Source organism: Vicia villosa, unplaced genomic scaffold (assembly GCF_029867415.1).
Source record: "Vicia villosa cultivar HV-30 ecotype Madison, WI unplaced genomic scaffold, Vvil1.0 ctg.000488F_1_1, whole genome shotgun sequence".
Classification (NCBI taxonomy): Eukaryota; Viridiplantae; Streptophyta; class Magnoliopsida; order Fabales; family Fabaceae; genus Vicia; species Vicia villosa.
In genome coordinates this window covers 615,247-639,575 of record NW_026705237.1, presented here as the reverse complement: position 1 = coordinate 639,575, position 24,329 = coordinate 615,247, and the positions used below count along the sequence as shown (strand labels likewise).

Here is a 24,329-nt window from a genome sequence, read left to right as displayed (position 1 = left end):
CCCATGACATACCTTAGAACTCGTTTTGCTGCTCTAAGATGTAAATGACTTGGTTTACTCATGAACCTTGAGAGTAAACTAGCAGCGAACATTAAGTCGGGTCGTGTAGCTGTTAGAAAAAACAAGCTTCCAACCAAACTTCTATACATGCTTGCATCTACTAATCTTCCACCATCTTCCTTTTTTAATTTTTCATTCACCACTAAAGGAATATCAACAGGTTTGCAGCCATTCATCCCAAACATTTTCAAAATATTTTCAGCATATCTCCTTTGACAAATAAAAACTCCATATTCATCTTTGTAAACCTCAATACCAATAAAATGATGCAGCAAGCCAAGATCACTCATCTCATATTTTTTCATCATTTCTATTTTAAAATTTTCAACCATTTTCTTGTTGTTACCCGTATACACCAAATCATCAACATAAAGGGCAACCAAAAGGGTATCATCTTTACCTTGATGCTTCACATACAAGGTATGCTCACTTTGACTTCTTTGAAATCCTTGTTGAATGAAGTAGCTGTCAATTTCACTATACCATGCTCTGGGGGCTTGTTTCAACCCATAGAGAGCTTTCTTCAACTTGTAAACTTTTTCTTCTTGGCCTTTAGTCACAAAGCCTTGAGGTTGCTGCACATATACCTCTTCTTTTAATTCTCCTATCAGGAAAGCTGACTTCACATCAAGTTGGTACAGGTTCCACCCTTTCTGAGCTGCTATTGCAATAACTGTTCGTAAAGTATCCAATCTTGCAACTGGGGAAAAAAGTTTCACTATAGTCAATTTCAGGCTGTTGTGCATAGCCTTTTACTATCAATCTAGCCTTGGCTCTTTGAATTGACCCATCTGGATTATGCTTTAATTTGTACACCCACTTTACTCCAATAGCTTCTTTGTCACTTGGCTTTTCAACTAGTTGCCATGTTTTGTTTTTCTCAATGGCATTTATCTCTTCTTGCATCGCATTCCTCCAAACATCTTCTTTGATTGCTTCATCAAAATTTCCTGGTTCCACAACATAATAGTTGCATCTTGCATAAATATCACTCAAATCCTTCAATTTTATTGGACTTGAGCTGGGAGATGATGAACTTGAACTTGGAGAGGATGTGGAACTTGGTGTACATGGAGCTAGTTGCTCATTCTCAACTGCTGAATTTTGTTGTTGTAATATGATTGCAGGGACTGTTTTCTCCTTCATTTTGTCTTCTTCCCAATTCCAAGAAGCATTCTCATCAAATACAACATCCCGGCTAATGATCACATTGTTTGTCTTCAAGTTGTAAAGTCTATAGCCCTTTGACATGGAACTATAGCCAATAAAGACACATCTTTCACTTGTTTCTTCCAGCTTTGTCCTCTTTTATTTTAGAATTTGAGCATAGCAAACACATCCAAAAATTTTAAGATGGTTCACCGACGGTGTTCTTCCACTCCAGGCTTCAAATGGAGTCTTTTTCCATACGGCCTTTGTTGGACACCTGTTCATCAAATACACGGTAGTGTTAACGGCCTCGGGCCAAAAGGTTTTAGGTAAACCTTTCTCAAGTAGCATAGATTTCGCCATCTCCATCACAGTTTGGTTCTTTCTCTCAGATACACCATTTTGCTGAGGTGTATAGCCAACAGTGAGCTTTCTTTCAACACCTTCATCTTCACAAAATTTGTGAAATTTGTAACACCCTTCTAAACCCCGCGGAAATTAATAAAATAATTCAGAGTAAAACATGAAAAAACAAGGGTGCCACAATTCCAATTAAAACAAATTTATCATAAATTCATTGTCATGCTTTCACTAAGGAACAATTCATCATAATACATAAACATCTCATGTTAACACAGCGGAAAATTCATCATACGGATAAGCATAACATCATCTATGCATTATCCCGTCGAATTAATACAATAACAACACGTTAGAGTATCATCATAAACTCTATACTAGCGTTCCCCCAGTGTTACAATATTAGAGCATGACACCCGACGCTACACTAATACACTGACTTATGAGCTAATCCTCACCAAGTCAAAAGCAGCTATCCTCTATCTGAAAATGTCAACAGTAAGGGTGAGTCTCATCACAGTTAACAAATGTTATTGCATCTTAAATAACAACACATCATAGTTATATTATTCACCCAATTTCATCATATTCAGATTATCAGGAACATCCATCGTTTACACAAACGTCAACAGAACACACCTTTCACACAGACAATCATACTCAATTTCAACAAAACACACAATCGACATATCATCAATATTTATAACACTGGAATACTTCCAATCATGTTATAAAAGTATGCATATGTATGAACTGACACTATGCATGTGGTACCAACCTCATCAAATGGGAATAACCCATGACCGATCCAACATCATTAAGATACGGCCCTGCCAGCACAGATTCCACACAATGGGAATCATGCCCTTCACTGATCTAACACACCCTTATGGATACAGTATCATCAATGAACATGAATGAATGCAACATATACAACATACTTATACCATCGTCAAGTCTAATGAGTAACATCATCAAATACCCATTTCATCATCATCATCATCATCATCAAGTATGTTTATATACATTAGCATCATTCAAATACAATCAATCATCATCATCATCATCATCATCATCATTAAAGAACATACATGCGTCCACATCAATCAACATCATCAATAAGAAGAACACACATGTATCCACATCATTCCAAAACAATCAATCATCATCATATAATTCTCAACAATCATCACATCATAATGTTTTCAAAACAATATCTTATATTGTCACATTTCATCATATATGTCAACAATACATCATCCAATTAAACAAATCGTCACACGATTAATATTTCAACATAGCATGTATTTAACACATCTCATCACATATATGTACAATACATCATTCACCAAGAAATAAAATCATATTTAAAAATAATTGGATTCACACCTCATTCCATCATTTAAACACGTAGGCTATCTCATAAGATTCATCGTACTCGAAACGACACTAAAAACAGACCTACGGTTCGAAAGTTACACATCATTTAACTTTCCCAAGGAATAACTATCGCTACAGCACGCGGCGCAACCAAGGTTCACGGCGCGACCTGAACGACACAAACGCGTTTGCGGCGCAACATATGCACGCGGCGCGACGCGAGAAAATAAGTACGCATTCGCGGCGCCAACACTGGGACGCGGCGCGAACTGGCGATTTCACAGACTTTCCGGTCTGCGTCAGATCCTGCGATCTCACCCAATTTGAGTCCAAAACTAACTCTAAACATCATATACAGGCAGTTAATCATCAATTGCATCATTATTCATCATCACACATCAAAACAACACATAATCAATCAACAATCCATGCAATTTTCAACAATTCATGACCTCCCTAAACCTAACATATAATCCAATTGACTCAACAACATCCCTAATCAATATCATTATCCAAGAATACGATAATAGATGATAACCGGAGAGTCCCCCCTTACGTTAGCCAAAGATTCTTGATTGGTCTCTCCCTCCATTGCTCCTCTTCACGTACCAGTTTTCCAATCCCTCATCTCCTCTGCTCTGCTTTTCACGTTCCTTTTTCCTTTCTCCTAATTTTCCTTATTTTTATGAAAAATAACATTTTAATTAGTAAAGGGCTTTACTAACATAGCACCCCCTCTTTACTAATACCACACTTGGCCCAATACTATAAACCATCTTTCTTCCATTTAAATCCCACAAACCACCAATAATTCTAATTATAAATTAAATTTCCATTTAAATTAAAAATTAAAATATACGGGTGTTACAAAATTCGTTTGAGGTGTACTCCTTCCCTCGATCACTTCTCAGCATCTTTATAAATCTGCCACTTTGTTTTTCAACTAATGCTTTAAACTTCTTAAAGATTACAAACGCTTCATATTTTTGTCTCATGAAATATACCCAAGTCATGCGGGTAACGTCGTCAATAAACAAGATAAAGTACCGGTTTTTGCCATGAGACAAAGTATTCATAGGGCCACACACATCTGTGTGTACAAGTTCCAACACTTGTTTGGCTCTCCATGCACCTTCCTTTGGAAATGGTTGCCGGTGGTGTTTGCCAAGGACACATCCTTCACACACACCATATTTTTCTTCGATTCTTGGCAGCCCATACACCATCTTCTTTTGATAGAGTAACTTGAGACTTTCGTAATTCAAATGCCCAAGTCTCATGTGCCATAAACACGAGTCATTCTCTTCTCTGGCCATCATGCTTACATTTTTCTCATAGTTGAAAGATAGTGGAAAGCTCCTGTTGCTAGTCATCTTCCCAACGGAAACTCTTCTTCTTTCTGAGTCAAAAATTCTGCACTCTCTATTCTCAAAGTTTAGAGAATAGCCGTGCTCTAGAAGTTGTCCAATGCTAAGCAAATTTTCGTCTAATTCTGGCACATAAAGCGTGTCATGTATGACTTTGCTTCCTTGCTTCGTGGTGACTCCAATGCTTCCTTTCCCTTTCACTTCGACATGTTCTCCATTGCCCAAATTAACTTTTGAGCCAAATGAAGAATCAATCTTTATAAATGCTTCCTTTTGTCCGGTCATATGGTTGCTACAACCGCTGTCCAAATACCAAACATTTTTACCTTCTTCATGCAATGCTTTTTGACAAGTAAAAAACAAATTTCCTTCATCAGATTCTCCTTCTGCGTACGAAGCATGTTGCTGATTTGCAAGACGACAATCCTTTTAAAGGTGCCCAAATCTCTTGCAATTGTGATATTGCGGTTTGCCTTTGTTCCAAATGTCCTCCTCGTCATGAGTGCCGCTGTTACATATTTTGCACCATTTGTTTGATGCTTCATTCCATCTTCCGCCATTTGCGCCTCTTCCAGATCTGCCACGTGAGTTTCGACCTCTGCCTCTGCCTCTTCAAAATCTGCCACCTCTAGAAGACTCACCTCTAGTTTGTATTTGGGGCTTATTTTCACCATTGTTGGGCTGAATGTTGAGTTTAGATTGAAATGCACTCTCAATTGATTTTTCAAAATGTCGTAACATCCTTTGCTTGTAGGATCTCAAAGACCCCATCAACCCTTGAACGATCAAGGTTGATAGATCCTTGGTTTCTTCTATCACACCCACCATTGGGTCAAATCTTGCTGTCAGACTAATCAAAATTTTGTCAACAATTCTGCGATCTTCTATCGTATCACCATGCGACTTCATTTGATTCACCAACTCGGAGAGTCTGTTGAAGTATTCGTTCAGGCTTTCGTTCTCCTTCATCCTTTCATTTTCATAATCTCTCTTAAGAGATTGAAGCTTCACAGTTCGCACCTTTGAGTCTCCTCCGAACTCTTGTTGTAGGATACTTCAGGCTTCTTTCGATGATTTAGCTATCATAATCCTTGGGAAGATGGATAGAGAGACTCCTCTTTGAATCATCCCAAGAACTCCAGCATCTGTGATCTTCTTCTTCTTCAACTCATCAAGTCGTTGGCTTGTTCCTTCAGCCTTTTCTTTTGATTTTTTAGCCTCTGTTGGTGCCGGTTCTTCATAATCGTTTTTTACATACTCTAGAACATCCAAGGATGTGAGTAGAGTCTCCATTTTAACAGCCCAAAAATCATAGTTCTCTCCTTCAAATAGAGGAACTTTGACATTGTTGTAAGTTGCGGAAGGGTTGTTTGTAAAAGCCAAAACTTTTGTTGTTTTTGCTGCAGCTGCAAGGATCTGCAGCTCTGAAACCACTCTGTTGGTGGTATTCTAGAGGTGGTATGTGATAAATTATGGTGTTGCAGGATTCTGCAGAGGAAAATTGGTTTTAGTCACTTTTTGCACTATACTTCTACTAGTGGAAGATATGCTTTAAAACTGCTGATTTTATTGAATTCACCACCAACTGCTATATCTTTTTTAGCATTACAAAGCCTTTATATAGGCTTGAATCAAAACTGACATAGAATATAGGGTTAATACTACTTTACCCCCTGCCATATAAGCGAGATTCGGTTTACCCCCTCTAAAAAAAAAACTTATTGGACAAACCTTGCAAAATAAAGATTCCATCAAATTTGACCCTGATCAGTTTTTTTGGCCAAGATTCTTAGAATCTTGCCTACGTGGGATTTTTGGTAGTGCTGACTGTACAACACATTGCTTATGTGACACAGTCAGCACTGCCACGTGGAATTTATTTTTCTTTTTAGATTTTTTTTTGAAAAATTTTTTTATTAATTTTTTTTAATAAAAATTTAATAATTTTTTAAAATTTTTTTTATTAATTTTTTAAAATTTTTTTTTAAAAAAATTAATATTTTTTTTATGTTTTTATTATATATAAATTATAAAAAAATTGAAAAAGAATTATAAAAAATTGGAAAAATTAAAAAAAATTTACGTTTTTATTAATTTTTTTTAAAATTTTTTTTTCAAAATTGTTTTACTGTTTTTTTTTTATTATTTTTAAAATTTATTTTTATTATATATAAATTCGCAGGTATTTTCAAATCCGTAGGTAAATCCACAGGTATTGTCAAATCCGCATGTATTTTTAAAGGTAAATCCGCAGGTAATTTTAAATTCGTAGTTAAATCCGCAGGTATTGTCAAATCCGTAGGTAAATCCGCAGGTATTGTCAAATTTGTAGGTAAATCCGCAGGTATTGTCAAATTCGCAGGTAAATTCGCAGGTATTGTCAAATTCGTAGGTAAATCCGCAGGTAAATCCCCAGGTATTGTCAAATTCGTAGGTAAATCCGCAGGTATTGTCAAATCCGTTGGTGAATCCGCAGGTATTTTTAAATCCGTACGTAAATCCGCAGGTACTGTCAAATATTTTTTAAAAACGTAAAAAAATATTAAATTTTTAAAAAAAATATATTATTTTTTTTTTTTAAAAAAATTAATTTTTTAAAAAAAAAATTATTTTTTTTAAAAAAAAAATATTAATTTTAAAAAAAATTTTCAAAAAAAAAATTAAAAAAAAAAAAAATTCCACGTGGCAGTGCTGACTGTGCCACATTGCTTATGTGTTGTACAGTCAACACTACCAAAAATGCCACGTAGGCAAGATTCTAAGAATCTTGGCCAAAAAAACTGGTCAGGGTCAATATTAATGGAATCTTTATTTTGCAAGGTTTGTCCAATAAGTTTTTTTTTTAGAGGGGGGTAAACCGAATCTCGCTTATATGGCAGGGGGGTAAAGTAGTATTAACCCTAGAATATAATAAGATGATAATTAAGATGAGGACTCTTGGTTCTCTCAATCTTAATGTTACAACTCTAACATAACTCTAAATAAAGACAATAATTAGAATTTGATGGTTGCAATTCTCTCATAATTCTTACTAAAGCTAGTGGTGGTTACAACACATTAATTTTAACAATATCCAATATAGTTTTGAAGGTGTAAAGGTAAAGATAATGGTTCATGAACTAATGAAATTTTCTTGAAGTGGCAGTCACCTATTTTTGTTTTTTTTTTATATGGTAGTCACCTAATCTTGTTTTCTTTTTTGTTAAGGATTTTGGTGTTTTTTTTTTTATCTCTAACTTTTGTCTAGACTATTCTTTCAAGTTTTCAATCCATCAGAATACCCTAACTTTTTCCTAAATCATTTTTACAGATTCTTAACTTAGCGGAGTTTTTTTCTATTTTTTGAAATAATTTCTGCAAAATTTATTCTTTATGTGAAAAAGTTGGAACTGCCATGTTAATGGTTGGTAAGGGACAGTCACTATAAACTTTTTGTTTTTTCACGACTTCTTCGACACTTCATGATGCGTGCGAGAAAGAAGAAATGGTTGAACTTCTTATTAGAGGGTGCTTGGAATGATCCTTTTGAAATTTGAATGCATAACCGAACTATTGTTAAATCTGATCATAAGACTCCTAGCATCATACATTAGGTTAGGCATAGGTAGGTTTAGCCTTCTACTATATATAAGAGTTGCTACGTTCTATAACGAATATTATCTCACTTTCATTTTAACAAACTTCTCTTACTTCATCGACTTGGACGTTGAAGTGCTAACCTTGAACGTTTGTCAACACCACTGCATCAGAAACTCTCACCGCCACAACGATAGAATTCATTCTCTCAACGCCGCATATATCTTATTCCACCATCACTACAACATTTATTGTCTCTCACAACATTTGAAAATTGGTTCCTAAAATGTCATAATCATCGCTTGTTAACCCACATTTGGTGAGTTAATACATGCTAGTCTTTTAAGTTATTAGTAGTTAATTGTCTTTTTAATTAATGTTTTATTGCTTTTTAGTTATTTTTTGAAGAATTAGCTTGGAGCACAATAGATTCTCCCTTTTGTTGTTTTGATGTGTTTTTACTTGTTTTAAGGTTATTTATGTCGAGCTAAGGAAATATTGAAGTGGTCTGCAGCGAGGAAAACAAATTGAAGCAAGAGTTGGACCGAACTATGGAAGATAGAATGATGAATACTGCTGGTTTTTAGGGAAAACGTGGTATGATGGAAGCATTGGAGGGAATATTATTTGTGCTAAGAAGAAAATTCCATTCAAATCAAAAGATAAGGATGAGCGGTGCAAGAAGGCAAAAGATAGTACAATAGTACTATGTGCAACCCCCACAGCGCCTCCTGCACCTTTGGTGCGGTAGTCTGCCACACTACACCTTGTCTCCCACCAATGTCCCATGTACCTGGTTCCTTTTTGGCTAAGTAGAAGAATTTTGGTGATTACGCTGATTTTTAGAAGGGCTTGATGTGATTTCCTCGTATTGTGCTCAAGATCCAAGATATCACAAAAACCCTAGCTTTGGACTATAAATAGGACCTTGATGAGATTGAGAAAGAGAGTTCAGTAATTTCAAGAGAAAATAAAGAAGATATTAAGTGTGTGGAAAGTGGAGAGTAGAAAGAGTTTTCTCTTCTCATCCAATCTTGTACCAACTGCTGAGCTCTGGCCACTACTACGAAAAAGACATTTAACAACGGTTGGAATAGGTATATAATCACGCAGGTCCAGGAGTTGTTATGTAGCGTGTTATTGTTTATCCGGCACTTTCAATCCCGATTCTAGGAACGTTATAGTAAACTGAAAACCGCGTGAAATATAACAACGGTTAAGTCTAGTAACCATTGTGATATTGTTTATGAATAACTGTCAATTGTATCATACCAGAATCAGCAATACACCATTTTTGAATTGATATCAAAATTAGTTGTATTAAGTACATAATTACATTAAGTACATCAAAATATATACGTAGAATGAATATCTAAGAATGAAAGAATAAATTTGAAAAGCTCGAGGTAGGCAAATAATCTTTCCAACTTCCAAGAGAAGAGAAAGTGTATATAATTAAAGAACCAATAATGAGCAAACTAGCTTGACATGCTTGTATCTTTTTCTTTTTAAATGAAGAATTAGAAGGAACAATATAGAAGTGGAAGAACCAAAAGAAAAAAATAACTTCATCCAAAGGAACCAAAATGAGTTCTCCTGCTCAATCTAACAAAAATGCTGAGAATGAAGTTGTTGTTGTTGTAGAGGGTGTTGTACTGCAAAACCATCCTCAGAATCAAGAAGAGGAAAGAATCATGTACATGAGACGCATGAGAGCTCTCATGGTGAGAAGAAGAAGAAGGTTGAGACGACAAATGATTTACTTCGACTCTAGTGATGAGGATAAGGCAGACTATGATTAGTCAAACTTCCTCTCAGCCAGAGGATTTAGATTTGATTATTAAGGCCTTCTGTAATGAAAGTTTATGTAATTAAATTTTAATCTTTCTTCTTAACTTTAGGGCTTTATCACTCTCGTAAGCTATCAACTTAAACTAACAACTTAAACTAACAACTTAAACTATCAACTTTAACTATAAACTAATATACTAACAAACAGCTTGAACGATAATTGTAATTGAAAATTCAAAAGTTTGCAATGAAATTACTCGTAAGAAATCGTCTGTTAGTTGCATTCTTGTCATGTTCACTGCATCTGCAGCTTCAACATCGACAATGCAATTCAAACCCTAAACCCTAAGCATAACATCTTCAACTATGACATTGCATAACAAAGTAAATATTAAACATAAAGGAGATAACAAAACATAACATCTTCAAATTTCTAGAAAATCTCTCTGATTTTAGTTTGTTCTTCAAATTCTTGATGCTTTCAACTTCAAATAGCCCAAAACTTCCAACTCTGACTTCATGACGCTCTCATATTCATTTCCCCATTTTTCTACCATATCGTCATCCCATATGAATAAATTACATGTTTCATCACTCTTCCATAATGGACATCTCCAAAATATACTTCCTTTATTTTGTCCCATCTTGCATTGGTATGAAGTCATACGACCATCACAACCACAAAAGTTTCCATATCGAGATTTTACAGCAGAAGAAGACATAGAAACACCTTTGGATGAGTTTGTCTTTAAATGAGACATCTCTTGAAGATTATCCATCTCAAGGAGTTCCCAAGTATATCTTAGGTTTATATCTCTTTTTAATTATTTGTTTAAGGATATTTGTCATACCCTAATTTTGACCCTCCTGAGATGTCATACCTCCAAGTACCTCATCAAATTCAGGAACAGGTACTCAGAACAGTCACTTGCTTGTCTGATGCCCAGTCGAGGGTACTCAAGGACAGAAGAGTTCAGGCAAAGAATCAATCAATATGAGAATAGTCTCTAATACAATCATAGGATTCAAATGATTCATTCACTCACCTATGTTGATTAGACAACAGTTATCAGAACTCAAGTTTGCTCAGCTAAGGTTTTCAACCCATCAAGGACTGAAATCAGGGACCACATTTGGGAAACCCTAAAAAGCTCCAGGACACCTATCAATTGATTCAATCATATTCAAATAATACATATGACAATATCCACAAGGCATTACACTTCAATTCAAGATCTACAGTCATCAGTTTCATCTGGTCGACAATTAGGGTTTTTGACCTAATTCACCAAGATAGTTGACTTTTAATCAGGACATGGATCCAAAACTCAAAGCATGACTCAAGAATTTATTTTACCTCAATATCATCCATTTACATCATTCATTTGAGGAGGAGAGTTTGATTCATCACAAAAGTCCAAGATTTCACTTCATCTGGAAAATGTCGACTGTACAGGACCACCTTTGACTTTTAGGGTTTTGAGTCAAAACATGACTTTTAAGGATCAACATCATCAATATATGATTAATGAAGTCATTTGACCAAAGAAAATCAAGGAAATAAGTCAAGAATCAAAAAGTCAAAGATTGACTTTTCATACTTAGAAATTTGTGTTTAAGAGTCTTTTTTTCAAAACTTTGGAAGGGAATATCTCAAAATTTCAAGTACAAACTGAAAAACACTTCCAACATCAAAGTTGTAGATTTTGATCCAATGAACAACTTTGTCACATATGATTTTTTGGCTAGAAATCAACCATTGAAGAGATATGGAGCTTCAAAGTGACTGCCTTCACAAAACTAGCAAGAAAACCCTAGTTTTCTTCAAACTTTATGGGACTTCTTCACTAATTTCCCTAAGGATTTTGGGCAAACACCAAACTAATGAATTAAAGTACATATCAAGGGCTTTTCAAATTTTATTCAACCATCTTCAAATTCATCATGAGCTAAGAGATATGGTTGATCAAAGTTTGGGCATTTGAAGTGAAATTATGGGTCATGTCCAAATTTGAATTTTGCAAACTTTGTACCAATGCCTCTACCAATTGATGCATCCTCATCCATGAGATATCACAAGAGATTTGAAGGAATCAAATGCACTATTCCATCGTTTTTGGCCAAGTTGCAAGAATTCAATGCCATGTGATTAAGTAATCATTACAAATTTGGAATCTTGATGAATCACCAAAGAATCTTCTCCTAAGCCAATTAGAGTTCACTTCTGCAACAGAATTGTCCCCTAAGATCACACAAAATCGATGGCTAGGGGATTGATTAAGTGGAATCAAAATTGCCATCATTGCAATTTGGATATTTTTGAAATTTCTTCATAACCAAGTAACCAAGTTAACCTCATTAAGCAAAGCTCACTCTTTGCAAACACACTGAACTTTTTGCCTATAAATAAGAGAGCATACCTCAGTAATTGGACACACCAAAGTAACAGAATTCTTGCTTTCTCTCTTCTCTCTTCATACTTAGGTTTTTCAAAGGTTCTTTGGCATGAAGACTCGGATTCTTCAAACCAAAGCTCTTCCTTTGAAAGTAAGTATTCAAACACATCAAGGGAGGTATTTAGAGGTGATCCAAACCTCAAGAACACTTCTGTACATGGAGAATCATCATCTTCACCTCTCACTTGGAGCCATATCAGTTGGGGTCGAGCAAGGAGTTTTGGGCAGTTTCAATCCAAGCCAAGCATCTCAACACCTTCCTGGGGGATCACTGAAGCTTTTGGGATCGTTACAACAACTCTGTAGCACACTTTGATCAGAGTTCAACCTCCATTTCTGAGGTAAGTTTTAAGAACTTCAAACTCTATAATTCACGCATGATAAATTAGAAATGAAGTTACCAATTGGTTTCTGCACCTTTAAGGATCATTAACCCTCAATCAATTGCATCATATCATGCATATAGAGTATTTCATGTTAAATTTCAGTTTTAGGGTTCTTAGTGTTCATGCGTGTGAATTTTGAATTATACTAAAAATAAATGAAATCAAAGGATACCATCATAATCCTTGTTCAAAAACGAGCAGAATCCATGTTTACATCTTTGAGTTTGGTTGAGAAACGAAGGAGATAGCAAATTCAAATGTTTGGAGCTTGAGGTTGAAGATGAAGATGGTGGCGCCATTTTTTTCAAATTTCCCAGGTTTTAGTTTATTATATTTTGAATGGTTTGCGTTTAACCTACGAATTCATCGTAGTGTCCCATTGGTTACAGCGCGCGTCCAAAAGCCTTGCCTTGCCTTAGGTCTGGGGTTCGATCCCCCCCTCAGACCTTTTGTTTTGCTTGTTTTATTTTTAGTTCATTTATGCACTTGTTTTCAAATAAAGTAAACTGAAGGTGTTTGTCTAACAAGCTGCGCGCGTAGCCCAGATGGTGGAAGTTTTGGTTAGTGACTTGGAGGGCGTGAGTTCAAGCCCTCTAGGTGACAAAACCTTATTTTTTTACCACTTTTGCACTTCAATTTCTTTACAACTTTACTTAATTATTTCACCTATTAAACTAAAACATTTTTGATTTATTTTTTTACACACTTCTTATTTATTATATCTATTTTGAGAATATACCAAAAAAATCATAAAAATATATTATTTTAGTATATTTTAATTAGGTTAAAAATCACATATTTTAAGTATGTTTTAATACCTTAAAAAAATATAATTTTCACTTGATTTTCAAAAACAAATCTCTTGTAAATATTTTTGTGAAAAAACCCTAATCATTTAGGTCTTAATCAAGATTAGACTTTGTCATTATCTTAATTAAGTTGACTGTTGTCAAGAATTTAAACTGTTTTCAAATCTCCGATTAGCTGGACGATCAAAGTTTTCGGACAATGAAACAGTAATCATTCCAATTACCAATCATTCTCAGCTGTTTTTCATAACCAGTACTATAAAGTATTGGGCCTCAAATAGAGTGTAAGTCCCAGCACCTTTTTCTTTTATTAGTTTGTTTTCAAAAACTGTATTTACAAAATCTTCTTTCTGTTTTCAAAACATTCTTCTGGTATTTGAAGGGCATTATTCCCGGTGAAACTCTTCAGATACCTATGTGACCTATGTACACCTTCACTTCTTCTGTTTTCAAAAACCTTTAACTGTTCATAAATATTCAATTGTTATCAATAAAATTGCTGGTAAGGCTTTGTACATACTCCTTCAAAGGCCTCCACTCAATCCAGGTTAGGCTTTATAGTTTTCAATTTACAGTCTTTATTTAAATTACTGTCAAGTATAGAACTGTTTATATATTGTTTAGAACTACGTCTGAGTGTAAACCTTAGGACAGTTAAACTATATATATATATATATATATATATATATATATATATATATATATATATATATATATATATATATATATATATTATAGGACTATTTCCTAATTAGAGATCTTTAGTTCAAACCCTCAAGATGAATTATTCCCGGTGAAACATCTTGAAAAAGTCTTAGAACCCAAAATAGGATACATCCACCCAAGAGGAATTATTCCCGGTGAAACCTCTTACCCATTTGCTTAGAGCCAAAATAAGTTCAAAACCACATAGCTTTCTCTTGTGCTATAACAAGGACCCTCGATGACCCTCGATTAGCCTCCTCTTGGGCTTTGTACAAGGACCCACGGGCTTCTTAAAAGCATTTCCAGCTTCCTCTTGAGCTTGTATACAAGGACCCATCAGGTTTCTTATAAACATAGGAACAAGTCTTTAGTCACCTTTTAGCCTATCCTGGTGAGTTTCTTACATTCTTTAAACCAAACTTTAAACAAGCTAAGATTGTCTCAATCTCATACTGAGTACACCTTTTGGAATGAGAGACATGGACAGTCTCTGTCACCCTTATCTTCATTAATTTCCTTAGCAGAGTCTAGGATCCATAGTTATCTATCCTCAGTCAGTGTCAACCTTAATCTTGGGCTTTAAACAAGAAGTCTCAATTAGATAATATTTTTGCTATCATTCAAAATCCCTGGAAAGGGTTAGCCTCCAAAAAATCAGTCTTTTAATATATAAATCCTCCAGCAGAGTAAAACTCCCCAAAGAGTCAGTCTCAACCTTGGATCTCATACAAGGCATGAAATAATGACTTCCCCAGTTAAGAGTCAGCCACAACCTTGGGCTTCATACAAGGCACAAAATAGAGTCTCCCTACGTAGAGTCAGCCAGAATTCTGGGCTTTGTATAGAACACCAAATAAAATCCATCAAATAAATACTCTCCAGCTAGAGTCAGCCTTAATTCTGGGCTTTGTACAGAACACAAAAACTCTTTAGTTTAAATCCATCCTAGTGGAGTTATCTCCCAAAAATAATAAATCAATCAAAAGCCTCAAGCTTGGGCCTCATACAAGCCAGCTAAAATTAACTCTTTTATACAGTAAATGGACATAGCTTATCTCTATAGAGAGATATTTCTCCTATCTCACCACATTCAAACAAACAAACATTACATTTCATTTTAATTTTAATTAAGTCTCCCATTTAGGATTTTGAAAGGCATGAGCTGGCAGTAAAACCCAGACATGTGGTAACTTTCCCTAATTTGGATGAGCATCTTTCTTTCATTCAAGACGCAGTTGACTGGTATACTTGCACATACACAAGTGTGGTCCCCCTCTTGAATGAAATGAATTCAGTTATTTTGTCACTCTTTTAATGTTTGTGGTGGAATAGTAGAAATACCTCTCTGTAAAGATGATTTCATGTCTCTTTACTGTAAACAGAGATTTAATTCAACTTCAACCTTGAGCTTTAAGCAAGGCACCAAAAATAATTAATTTCCCTAATTAGTTCTCCGAACTACATTAAGCTCTGACTTCCATTAGGGATATGTAGGCATGAGGTTCACAAGGAATCTCAGCGAGCTAATAAAATACCAAAAATAGTCAGTCAGTCTGTTTTCCTTTTAATTCAATTCAATTCTCTCTCCTAACACAAACGAGAAACTTTCCCAATAATAAGCAACAAACACAAACACATAGACACAGAGAAGGTTCCCGTAGAGTACTACGGATATGTAGGGTGCTTAAACTCTTCCCTATGTATAACCGACCCCCCGGACTCCAGAATTTCTAGTCTAGGTGAATCCCCACACTTAGCAAACTCCTAGGGTTTATTTGAGATCTTTTTCCCCTCTTCTACTCGTAGGATAATTAAAAAGTTCGTGTGATATCGTAGGAAGAACTGAAACAAAATTCATCCCGCCTCGGGCGCATTCTCCTTCCAAATTTCGCGTGAAGGGTCTAGCGTGCCGTCCTCCCAAGTGAAACGGGGAGGTAAAGAAAACGACGACCACAATATTCCCTCGGAGAACCATGCTTGTAGTTTGTACTAAGGTCATCATGAGCTAAAACTTTTGTAGTTGAGGAATGTGAAGTTATTATTAAGTTGTTGTTATGTTAAATGAGGTGTGGTTTAGTGACTTGTTTTATTATGTGTTAACATGTTTATAAATATGTTTCTTTGAATGGTCAATTTAGGAATATATATATAACAACTTGTGGTTTTGAGAGATTCAACAACAAATGGATTTCATAATAAAAATGGTTGAAACGAGTAGGATAGAGATATTCACTCACCTAGTTCAATTAAAGATAAGGAATTGCAAGTAATTATGATTTCAGGATAAATACATACGCATATTAGGGTTATAAGTGAGGCTTAGAGATTTGGTCTCTTTCCCTTTTTATGCATGTTTTGATCTTGTAAAAATGCACCATGAGATCACTCTGACCTCGCCTGTCTCAACACCACTCATCATAAGCACATATTTACTTCCTTGATGTTAATGGATCTTAGGTCAACTAAATCCCTCTTAATACATTCTCACTTCTATTTGCATTGTTTTACAATCTGTTTCCTTGACACCAAATTTCATACCATCAATTATTTTTTCTCTCTTTGTTTATTCTTAATCTCAATAATAGTTAATTATAAAATAAATATAAATAACAATTTCACTCCCCGTGGGTACGATACTCTTATCTTTATCACTTGTTGCAATCAAACATACATGTATACTTGCATGTGACATACAATTAAATGAGCAACAAGTTTTTGGTGCCATTGTCGGGGAGTGCCAAGTTACATTTATGACTTTTGTAATTAATATTATCTTTTGTTTTTACGCATTTGAGCCTTTAACGTTTCTTGTACTCTAGTATTTCAACAGGTGTTTAGCTGTTATATTCACAGATTGTTACACCAATTCTACAGAGGAGAACTTGAACCTGAAAGAACCTTAAGTTTTCTAAGAAGATTTCAGCTTACTGGACACTTACCAGGGAGTCCCGCTCTTCTCATTCTGGCTAAAGAAGAAGGATATCTAGAAAGACTAGTGAAAGAAGAAGAATATGAAGAGGAAAATCCTATCATGGCTGATAATGACATTATTGGAATTCCAATGATAGAGCAAGGAACATCATAGATTATGAAATCTTTGATCCCAATGTTATGAGTACTTGTATCATACGACCAAAAAACACTGTAGCTCAGTTTGAGTTTAAACCTGTGATGTTTCAGATGTTGTAGACTACTGGCCAGTACTGAGGTTCTGCTATTGAAGACCCTCATTTGAAACTAAGGCAATTAATGGGTGTTGCTACTGTCATATACTTCGAATATACAAACATTATATCAAGAATTGAGAGCGTATAATGATGAAGTACAAAAATTAAAACATGAAGTCACTATAAGCATATAGATTGAAGAACTTAATAGGTTAATCAAAACAATTTTTGGAAGTGAACATTTATGGGATTGTATCATACATCAAGCATTTGTAACTAAAAGAGAACTGTAATAAAAAAGGGCTTACTTTCAAGGAGAAAAATGGAACGATAGTACCTCATAGATTAATGGAATGAAGGATGCCCCAACATAATGTAAGACTCCCATAAGCAAGTCTTAGGCAAATAGTATATTGACTGCATGAATCAAGTATATTTAGGAAACACTTGAGATTTCACGTATCCCTAATTCCCTTCGAATTTTCAAAAATGGCTCGGTTGCAAGAGGTTTTGGAAGGATATCTGCAAGTTGATTTTTAGTAGTCAACATGCTCGAATACAACATCCTATTTTTCAACATGGTCACGTAGGAAGTGGTGATGTATCTCAATATGTTTAGTGCGAGAATGTAGCACCAGATTTTCGGTTAGGTTGATAACGCTCGTGTTATCACACATGAGGGGAGTACGTGAAAGTTTAAGATCGAAGTCAAGTAATTATTGTTTTAGCCTTAAGATTTGAGCATAACAACTACTGGCTGCGACATACTCCGTCTCGACTGTTGACAAAGCAACAGAAACCAGTTTTTTGTTATGCCAACTAACTAAGGAGTTTGAAAACATCTGGCAAGTTCCACTGGTACTTTTCCTATCCAACTTGCAACCGGCAAAGTCAGAATCATAATAACCAACCAAAGTACAATTACTTCCTTAGGAACACCAAAGCTCATACTTAGATGAACCATGAAGGTATCTAAGGATGCGTTTGACAACTTATAGATGTGATTCCTTAGGAGGTGATTGATATCGAACGCACATATAAACACCAAACATTATGTCCGACCTATATGCAATAAGATATAAAAGAGAACCAATCATATCTCTATATTTCTTGACATCAACATCCTTACCATATATATCTTTGTCCAAATTTCCCTTTGTTGGCATTGGTGTATCAATTGATTTTGCATCACTAATACCGAATCGTTTTAGCAATTCGGGGAAATACTTTGTTTGGCACATGAATGTTCCTTCATTGAGTTGCTTGATTTTAAGTCCGAAAAAGTATTTCAACTCCCCCGTTAACCTTATCTCAAATTCCTCTTCCATTAGCCTTAGAGCGACTAGTTACTCTCTTGGTGATTTCTCCAAGAATATGGTCGATTGGATGATCCTTGGATATTCTCCACTCCAGGGAAAGATCGTCCTCGTTACTTTGACTTTAATCCTTCTCCTTTTCATGGTCGCCATCTTCCTCCTCCTCAAATTTCACTAATTTAGGTTGATTAATTCCTTCTTCGGCGTCCTTCAGTATGACTTATGTAGATGCACCTTTGTCATGAATAGAAATACCTTTCTCGGCATTTATCAGAAAAGATTCATCAAAAAAACATGTACCAGCTCTTCAACAATAAGTAATCTTTTATTATACATTTTATACGCTTTAATCGATTGAGAGTATCCAAGAAAAGGATGTAGATATTATTTACCTATTAATTAACAGGTATAAATGGCTCATGCATGAATGTTTATGAAATGCACATGTAAATGGACACTTTTTCATGATTTCACGCCAATAAGCATGCATACACACATATGGGAACAAAAGATATTAATAGTAAAGTATCATGCGAGGACATTAAAATGAGGTCACTACAAACATATAAATTGAACCACACTTTAGTAAAAAATTGAAATTTTTTTGGAAAATGAAATATATTAACATATCAACAGACAATGCCACAAATATGCAAAATTCTATGATTCAATGATGTGGTTTTGATTTAGAAAGTGAGATGCACAAGAGATTTATAGTCGAAGGATTTGAGTGGACATTTAATGAGAGGTTGGTCAAGGTATTGTTTAAATGCAATGAAGTGGAGATTTGAGGTAGTTTAGTGGAGATATCAATGAGTTGGGTGAGTTGAATCAAAAGAGCATCAGAGTTGAAGAGGAGTTGGAACGTTCATGAGTGAGAAAAATAAAAAGGAAAATGAAGAGATAGACCAAAATATGAAAACACTCCATCATCAGCGAGCACGTGTCGACCTATGTGTCGACTCGTGCGACTCATGTGTCAGCACATACTGAATTGAAAAACAAATGAATGTGAAACATTGACACATGTGTTGATCTATACGATATACGTGTCAATTCATACTGAACCAGAAAGCACTTATTTGAAATAATGATTTATGTGTCGACCTATGCATATCATATGTCGACTCATGATACGTAAGAACATAATTTTCTAGAGAAATAAGGTTTATTTGGTAGGTTTGGAGAGACCCAACTTGACTCATATTTGATTTACTATGAAATGCATATGAAAACGGTCATGTTTTATGGTATGATGATAATAAACAACACACATAAAATAAAAAATAAATATAAAGATATAAGTGTGACCAAATTAGAATAAGGTCACTATAAACATGTAAATTGAAAACACATAGTTTGTCAATTGGAAATGAAAAATCATATCATGTATCACACATCAAGTATATCATATAACTTTGAACAATAAAAGGATAGAAGAAAGAACTTACATACAAAGCGAAAATAGAAACGATACAACGTCACTGATCCGTTGTCACGTGCAAATAAAAAGTGAGTAATTTTAAAGACCGTGGATAGAGACAATGGCTCGAATATCGGTCTTAAGGATTCTTGTAATAGTTAACCAATCAAAATCGATTTAAGGGGGTTTGGTTTAGGATCGATTTATAAAAAATTGCAATTAAGTGATTAACAAAAGTGATTATAAAATAAGTTACTCTACTGATTCGGGTTCATACTCATCATCGATAACTTTATGTTCAATTTCCTAAACGGGCGGGTTCTCAATCCTATTCGATTACAACACCAATCAAACAAGCGCGAACGATATTATTTCAATTATATTCCTGTTTCCCGAATTAAGCATTCGGTTAGAGGTTACGTGAATTAACAATTAAGCAGAGTTAAAAAGCGATTAGAAATTAAGGAACACAATCAATTGAATTTAACAATCTCTATCCTATAACAACAATCAAATCAAGCAAACGATTGTATAAGAATTAAGCAAAAAATTTATAGGAAGAAATTGAAAGGAAATTGAAATTCAATTGAACATTATGCTAATATCAAAGATTGGAACCTGAATACAATAGACCAACTTCGTAGGTTTTTAGTATGAGATAATCGTACAAAGCTTTCGAATATTTTCGTGAATAATAAAAAACCTAATAGTGAACAGTAGCGCGACTACTAGGTAAAACTGAAACAAGGAATTCAAATCATAACCTAAAATTTTCGTAACTGTTGATTTCAATGTCATAACAACCGAAGGAAGTGGAAGGATTGGAAGTGGAACAAAGTGAGAAGTGAAATACAATGGGAATATTAGGAAAATCATAATATGTGGGATTCTGATATTTAACTATCATGCTACCACGTGTCGCAAGCAGAAAAAAAGTTTAGAAAAGTTATACTTTTCTTATATTATAGATAACGCATATTTCCATAACATGTTATATTTATTTCACATTTATTTAATTATATATATATTAATTAAGTCTTCTTTTTCTTTTAGAAAATGGAGAAGATCCATACCTCATAATTTTAATATCCAATTTAGATTTTTTTCTTAAAAGAACCATATTTTCTAACTTAAATACTTAAATAACCCTATTTTTTAACTTATTTATAAAATATTCATGTTTCAAACAAAATAAATACATATATAGAGTTTAAATAAGGCGAATTGACGAATGCACTTAACAATTCAGAAGTCAAGCCAATTGAATTGGTGTCTCTAATGGGACAAGTCAATCTAATTGGCGCTTAAGTTTTGGAGTTCAAAGGAGGCGTCAATTAATTTAATTTGGTGCCTATGATTTGCATTTTTTATTTTAATAAAAATTAAAATAATTATTAATTAAAAAATTGATCATACAAGCCACTGGTTCCTGTCATACCCCAATTTTTGACCTAAGATACCACCTCATATCATTTGCATGTGCATCATTTGCATCTCTAACAAATTGCATAGCTTGTGTTTGCTACTTGTGCTCAGCAGGGTTTAATCAAGAAATCACTCCTCAGTATAAGTTGAAATCAATTAGGGTTTTGTTCTACCTTCATCTCAAAAGAACCATCTTCATCAATAATCAACATTTGGTTCCCAAATATGCATTTCAACAAGCTCAAAAGCTTTGAATCAACCAAATTAGGGTTCTGACTGAAGACAACATACTCCTTGTTAGAACAAGATTTGTTCTGATCAATTATCTCAGTTTTGATGATAACAATAATATGAATTTTGCTTAAGATAATATGGTACTCTAATCCAATGCAATTTCCTTTTCAGGAAATATATAAAGAGTATGCATAATTCAGCGCTCAGAAGCTTTGTCTCAAAGGGTTCAGCATGCAACATCAGAACATGGTCTGGCAAGACATCAGAAGATGGTCGAAGCAGAATCAGAACATGGGTCTATGGAAGCATCAGAAGAACATGAGATCAGAAGCACTGAAGTTTTGATGGTATCACGCTCAGAAGCACTTCAAGGTCAGAAGATCAGAAGATGCTTTGCACCAAGCTGTTTGACTCTGATGATATTCAAACGTTGTATTCACAAACATCAGATCAGAAGGAAGTACAAGTGGCAAGCTACGCTGACTGACAAAAGGAACGTTAAAAGCTATTATAGGCAACGCCAGTAGACACAGCGTGAACAAGGCTCGAGGTAGTTGACAAAAGCGTATAACATTAAATGCGATGCTGTACGGAACACGCAAAGCATTAAATGCACTCAACGGTCATCTTCTCCAACGCCTATAAATATGAAGTTCTGATGAGAAGCAAGGTTAACGATTCTGCACAAAACAACTCATATTAACTTGCTGAAACTCTGTTCTACTAAAAGCTCAGAATCTTCACCTTCATCAAAGCTCACTACATTGCTGTTGTAATATATTAGTGAGATTAAGCTTAAACGTTAAGAGAAATATCACAGTTTGTGATTATAGCTTTTAAGAAGCAATTGTAATACTCTTAGAATTGATTACATTAAGTTGTAAGTAACTAGAGTGATCGTGTGGATCAGAATACTCTAGGAAGTCTTAGAGGTTATCTAAGCAGGTTGTAACTAGAGTGATCGTGTGGATCAGAATACTCTAGAAAGTCTTAGAGGGTATCTAAGCAGTTGTTCCTGGAGTGATCAGTGTGTGATCAGAAGACTCTGGAAGACTTAGTTGCTGACTAAGTGGAAAACCATTGTAATCCGTGCGATTAGTGGATTAAATCCTCAGTTGAGGTAAATCATCTCTGCGGGGGTGGACTGGAGTAGTTTAGTTTACAACGAACCAGGATAAAAATAACTGTGCAATTTATTTTTATCTGTCAAGTTTTTAAAGCTACACTTATTCAAACCCCCCCTTTTCTAAGTGTTTTTCTATCCTTCAATTGGCATCAGAGCGCCGGTTCTAAGGTGCAAGCACTTAACCGTGTTTAGAAAAGATTCAGGAAGAGAAAAACGCTTCAGTAAAAGATGGCTGATGAAGCTGCAAAGTCTATATCTACATCTGGCTCTGCTGAGCAACACAACGGTAACAATGGTTATACTAGACCGCCGGTATTTGATGGTGAAAACTTTGAATACTGGAAAGATAAACTGGAAAGTTACTTTCTTGGTCTAGATGGTGATCTATGGGATCTTCTGATGGATGGTTACAAACATCCGGTAAATGCCAGTGGCGTAAAGCTGACAAGGCAAGAAATGAACGATGATCAGAAGAAGCTTTTCAGGAATCATCATAAATGCAGAACTGTTTTGCTGAATGCTATCTCTCATGCTGAGTATGAGAAGATATCTAACAGGGAAACGGCCTATGACATATATGAGTCCTTGAAAATGACTCATGAAGGAAATGCTCAAGTCAAGGAGACTAAAGCTCTCGCTTTAATCCAGAAGTATGAAGCCTTCAAGATGGAGGATGATGAAGACATTGAAAAGATGTTTTCAAGATTTCAAACTCTTACTGCTGGATTGAGAGTTCTTGACAAGGGATACACCAAGGCTGATCACGTAAAGAAGATCATCAGAAGCTTACCCAGAAGATGGGGTCCTATGGTGACTGCATTCAAGATTGCAAAGAATCTGAATGAAGTTTCTCTGGAAGAGCTTATCAGTGCCCTGAGGAGTCATGAAATTGAACTGGATGCAAACGAGCCTCAAAAGAAAGGTAAGTCTATTGCATTAAAATCCAATATCAAGAAATGCACTAACGCTTTTCAGGCTAGAGAAGAAGATCCTGAAGAATCAGACTCTGAAGATGAGCAGGCTAACTGTGCGCTGATGGCGACAGAAGATGACGGATCAGAATCTACATCAGAATCAGATTCTGAAGAGGTATTTTCTGAACTTACTAGAGATGAGTTAGTTTCCGGTCTAACAGAACTTCTGGAATTCAAGTCTCAGATTAGTCTCAAATACAAAAAGCTGAAAAAGCTATTTGAATTTGAAACAAAGAAGCTTGAGTTGGAAAATTCTGAATTAAAAGAAAAACTTTTAAAATTATCCAATAATGTTGGATCTCCTTCTGATTAAGAAAAATCCACTCCTAGTCTAAACCATATTCTGAAAGAATATGATTTGAGTTTCAGGAAGTTCTTATCTAGAAGTATTGGCAGAAGTCAGCTAGCTTCTATGATATATGCTGTGTCTGGAAACAAAAGAGTCGGCATTGGTTTTGAGGGTGAAACCCCATACAAACTTGAACCTGTTGATGAAATGAAATTCACATACAAGCCATTGTATGATCAGTTCAAGTATGGCCACTCCCATGATATTAGGCACACTTCACATGCTCAAAGTTTTCACATAACACACACCAAAAAACATGTGACACAACCTAGGAAA

The 24,329-nt window shown here is 35.0% G+C and overlaps 1 protein-coding gene across 1 annotated transcript; it reads right to left on the bottom strand.

Moving 5' to 3' along the window:
• Positions 1–18,198: 18,198 nt before the first annotated feature.
• LOC131628889 (uncharacterized mitochondrial protein AtMg00810-like) lies at positions 18,199–18,534 on the bottom strand. Its single transcript, XM_058899697.1, has one exon. It carries the CDS (start codon positions 18,532–18,534, stop codon positions 18,199–18,201), a length of 336 nt encoding a protein of 111 aa, XP_058755680.1.
• Between the last annotated feature and the right edge of the window lie 5,795 nt (positions 18,535–24,329).

Coding starts and splice junctions, on each gene's coding strand:
- LOC131628889 (XM_058899697.1), bottom strand. CDS start 18,534: ATGGAAGAGGAATTTGAGATAAGGTTAACGGGGGAGTTGAAATACTTT.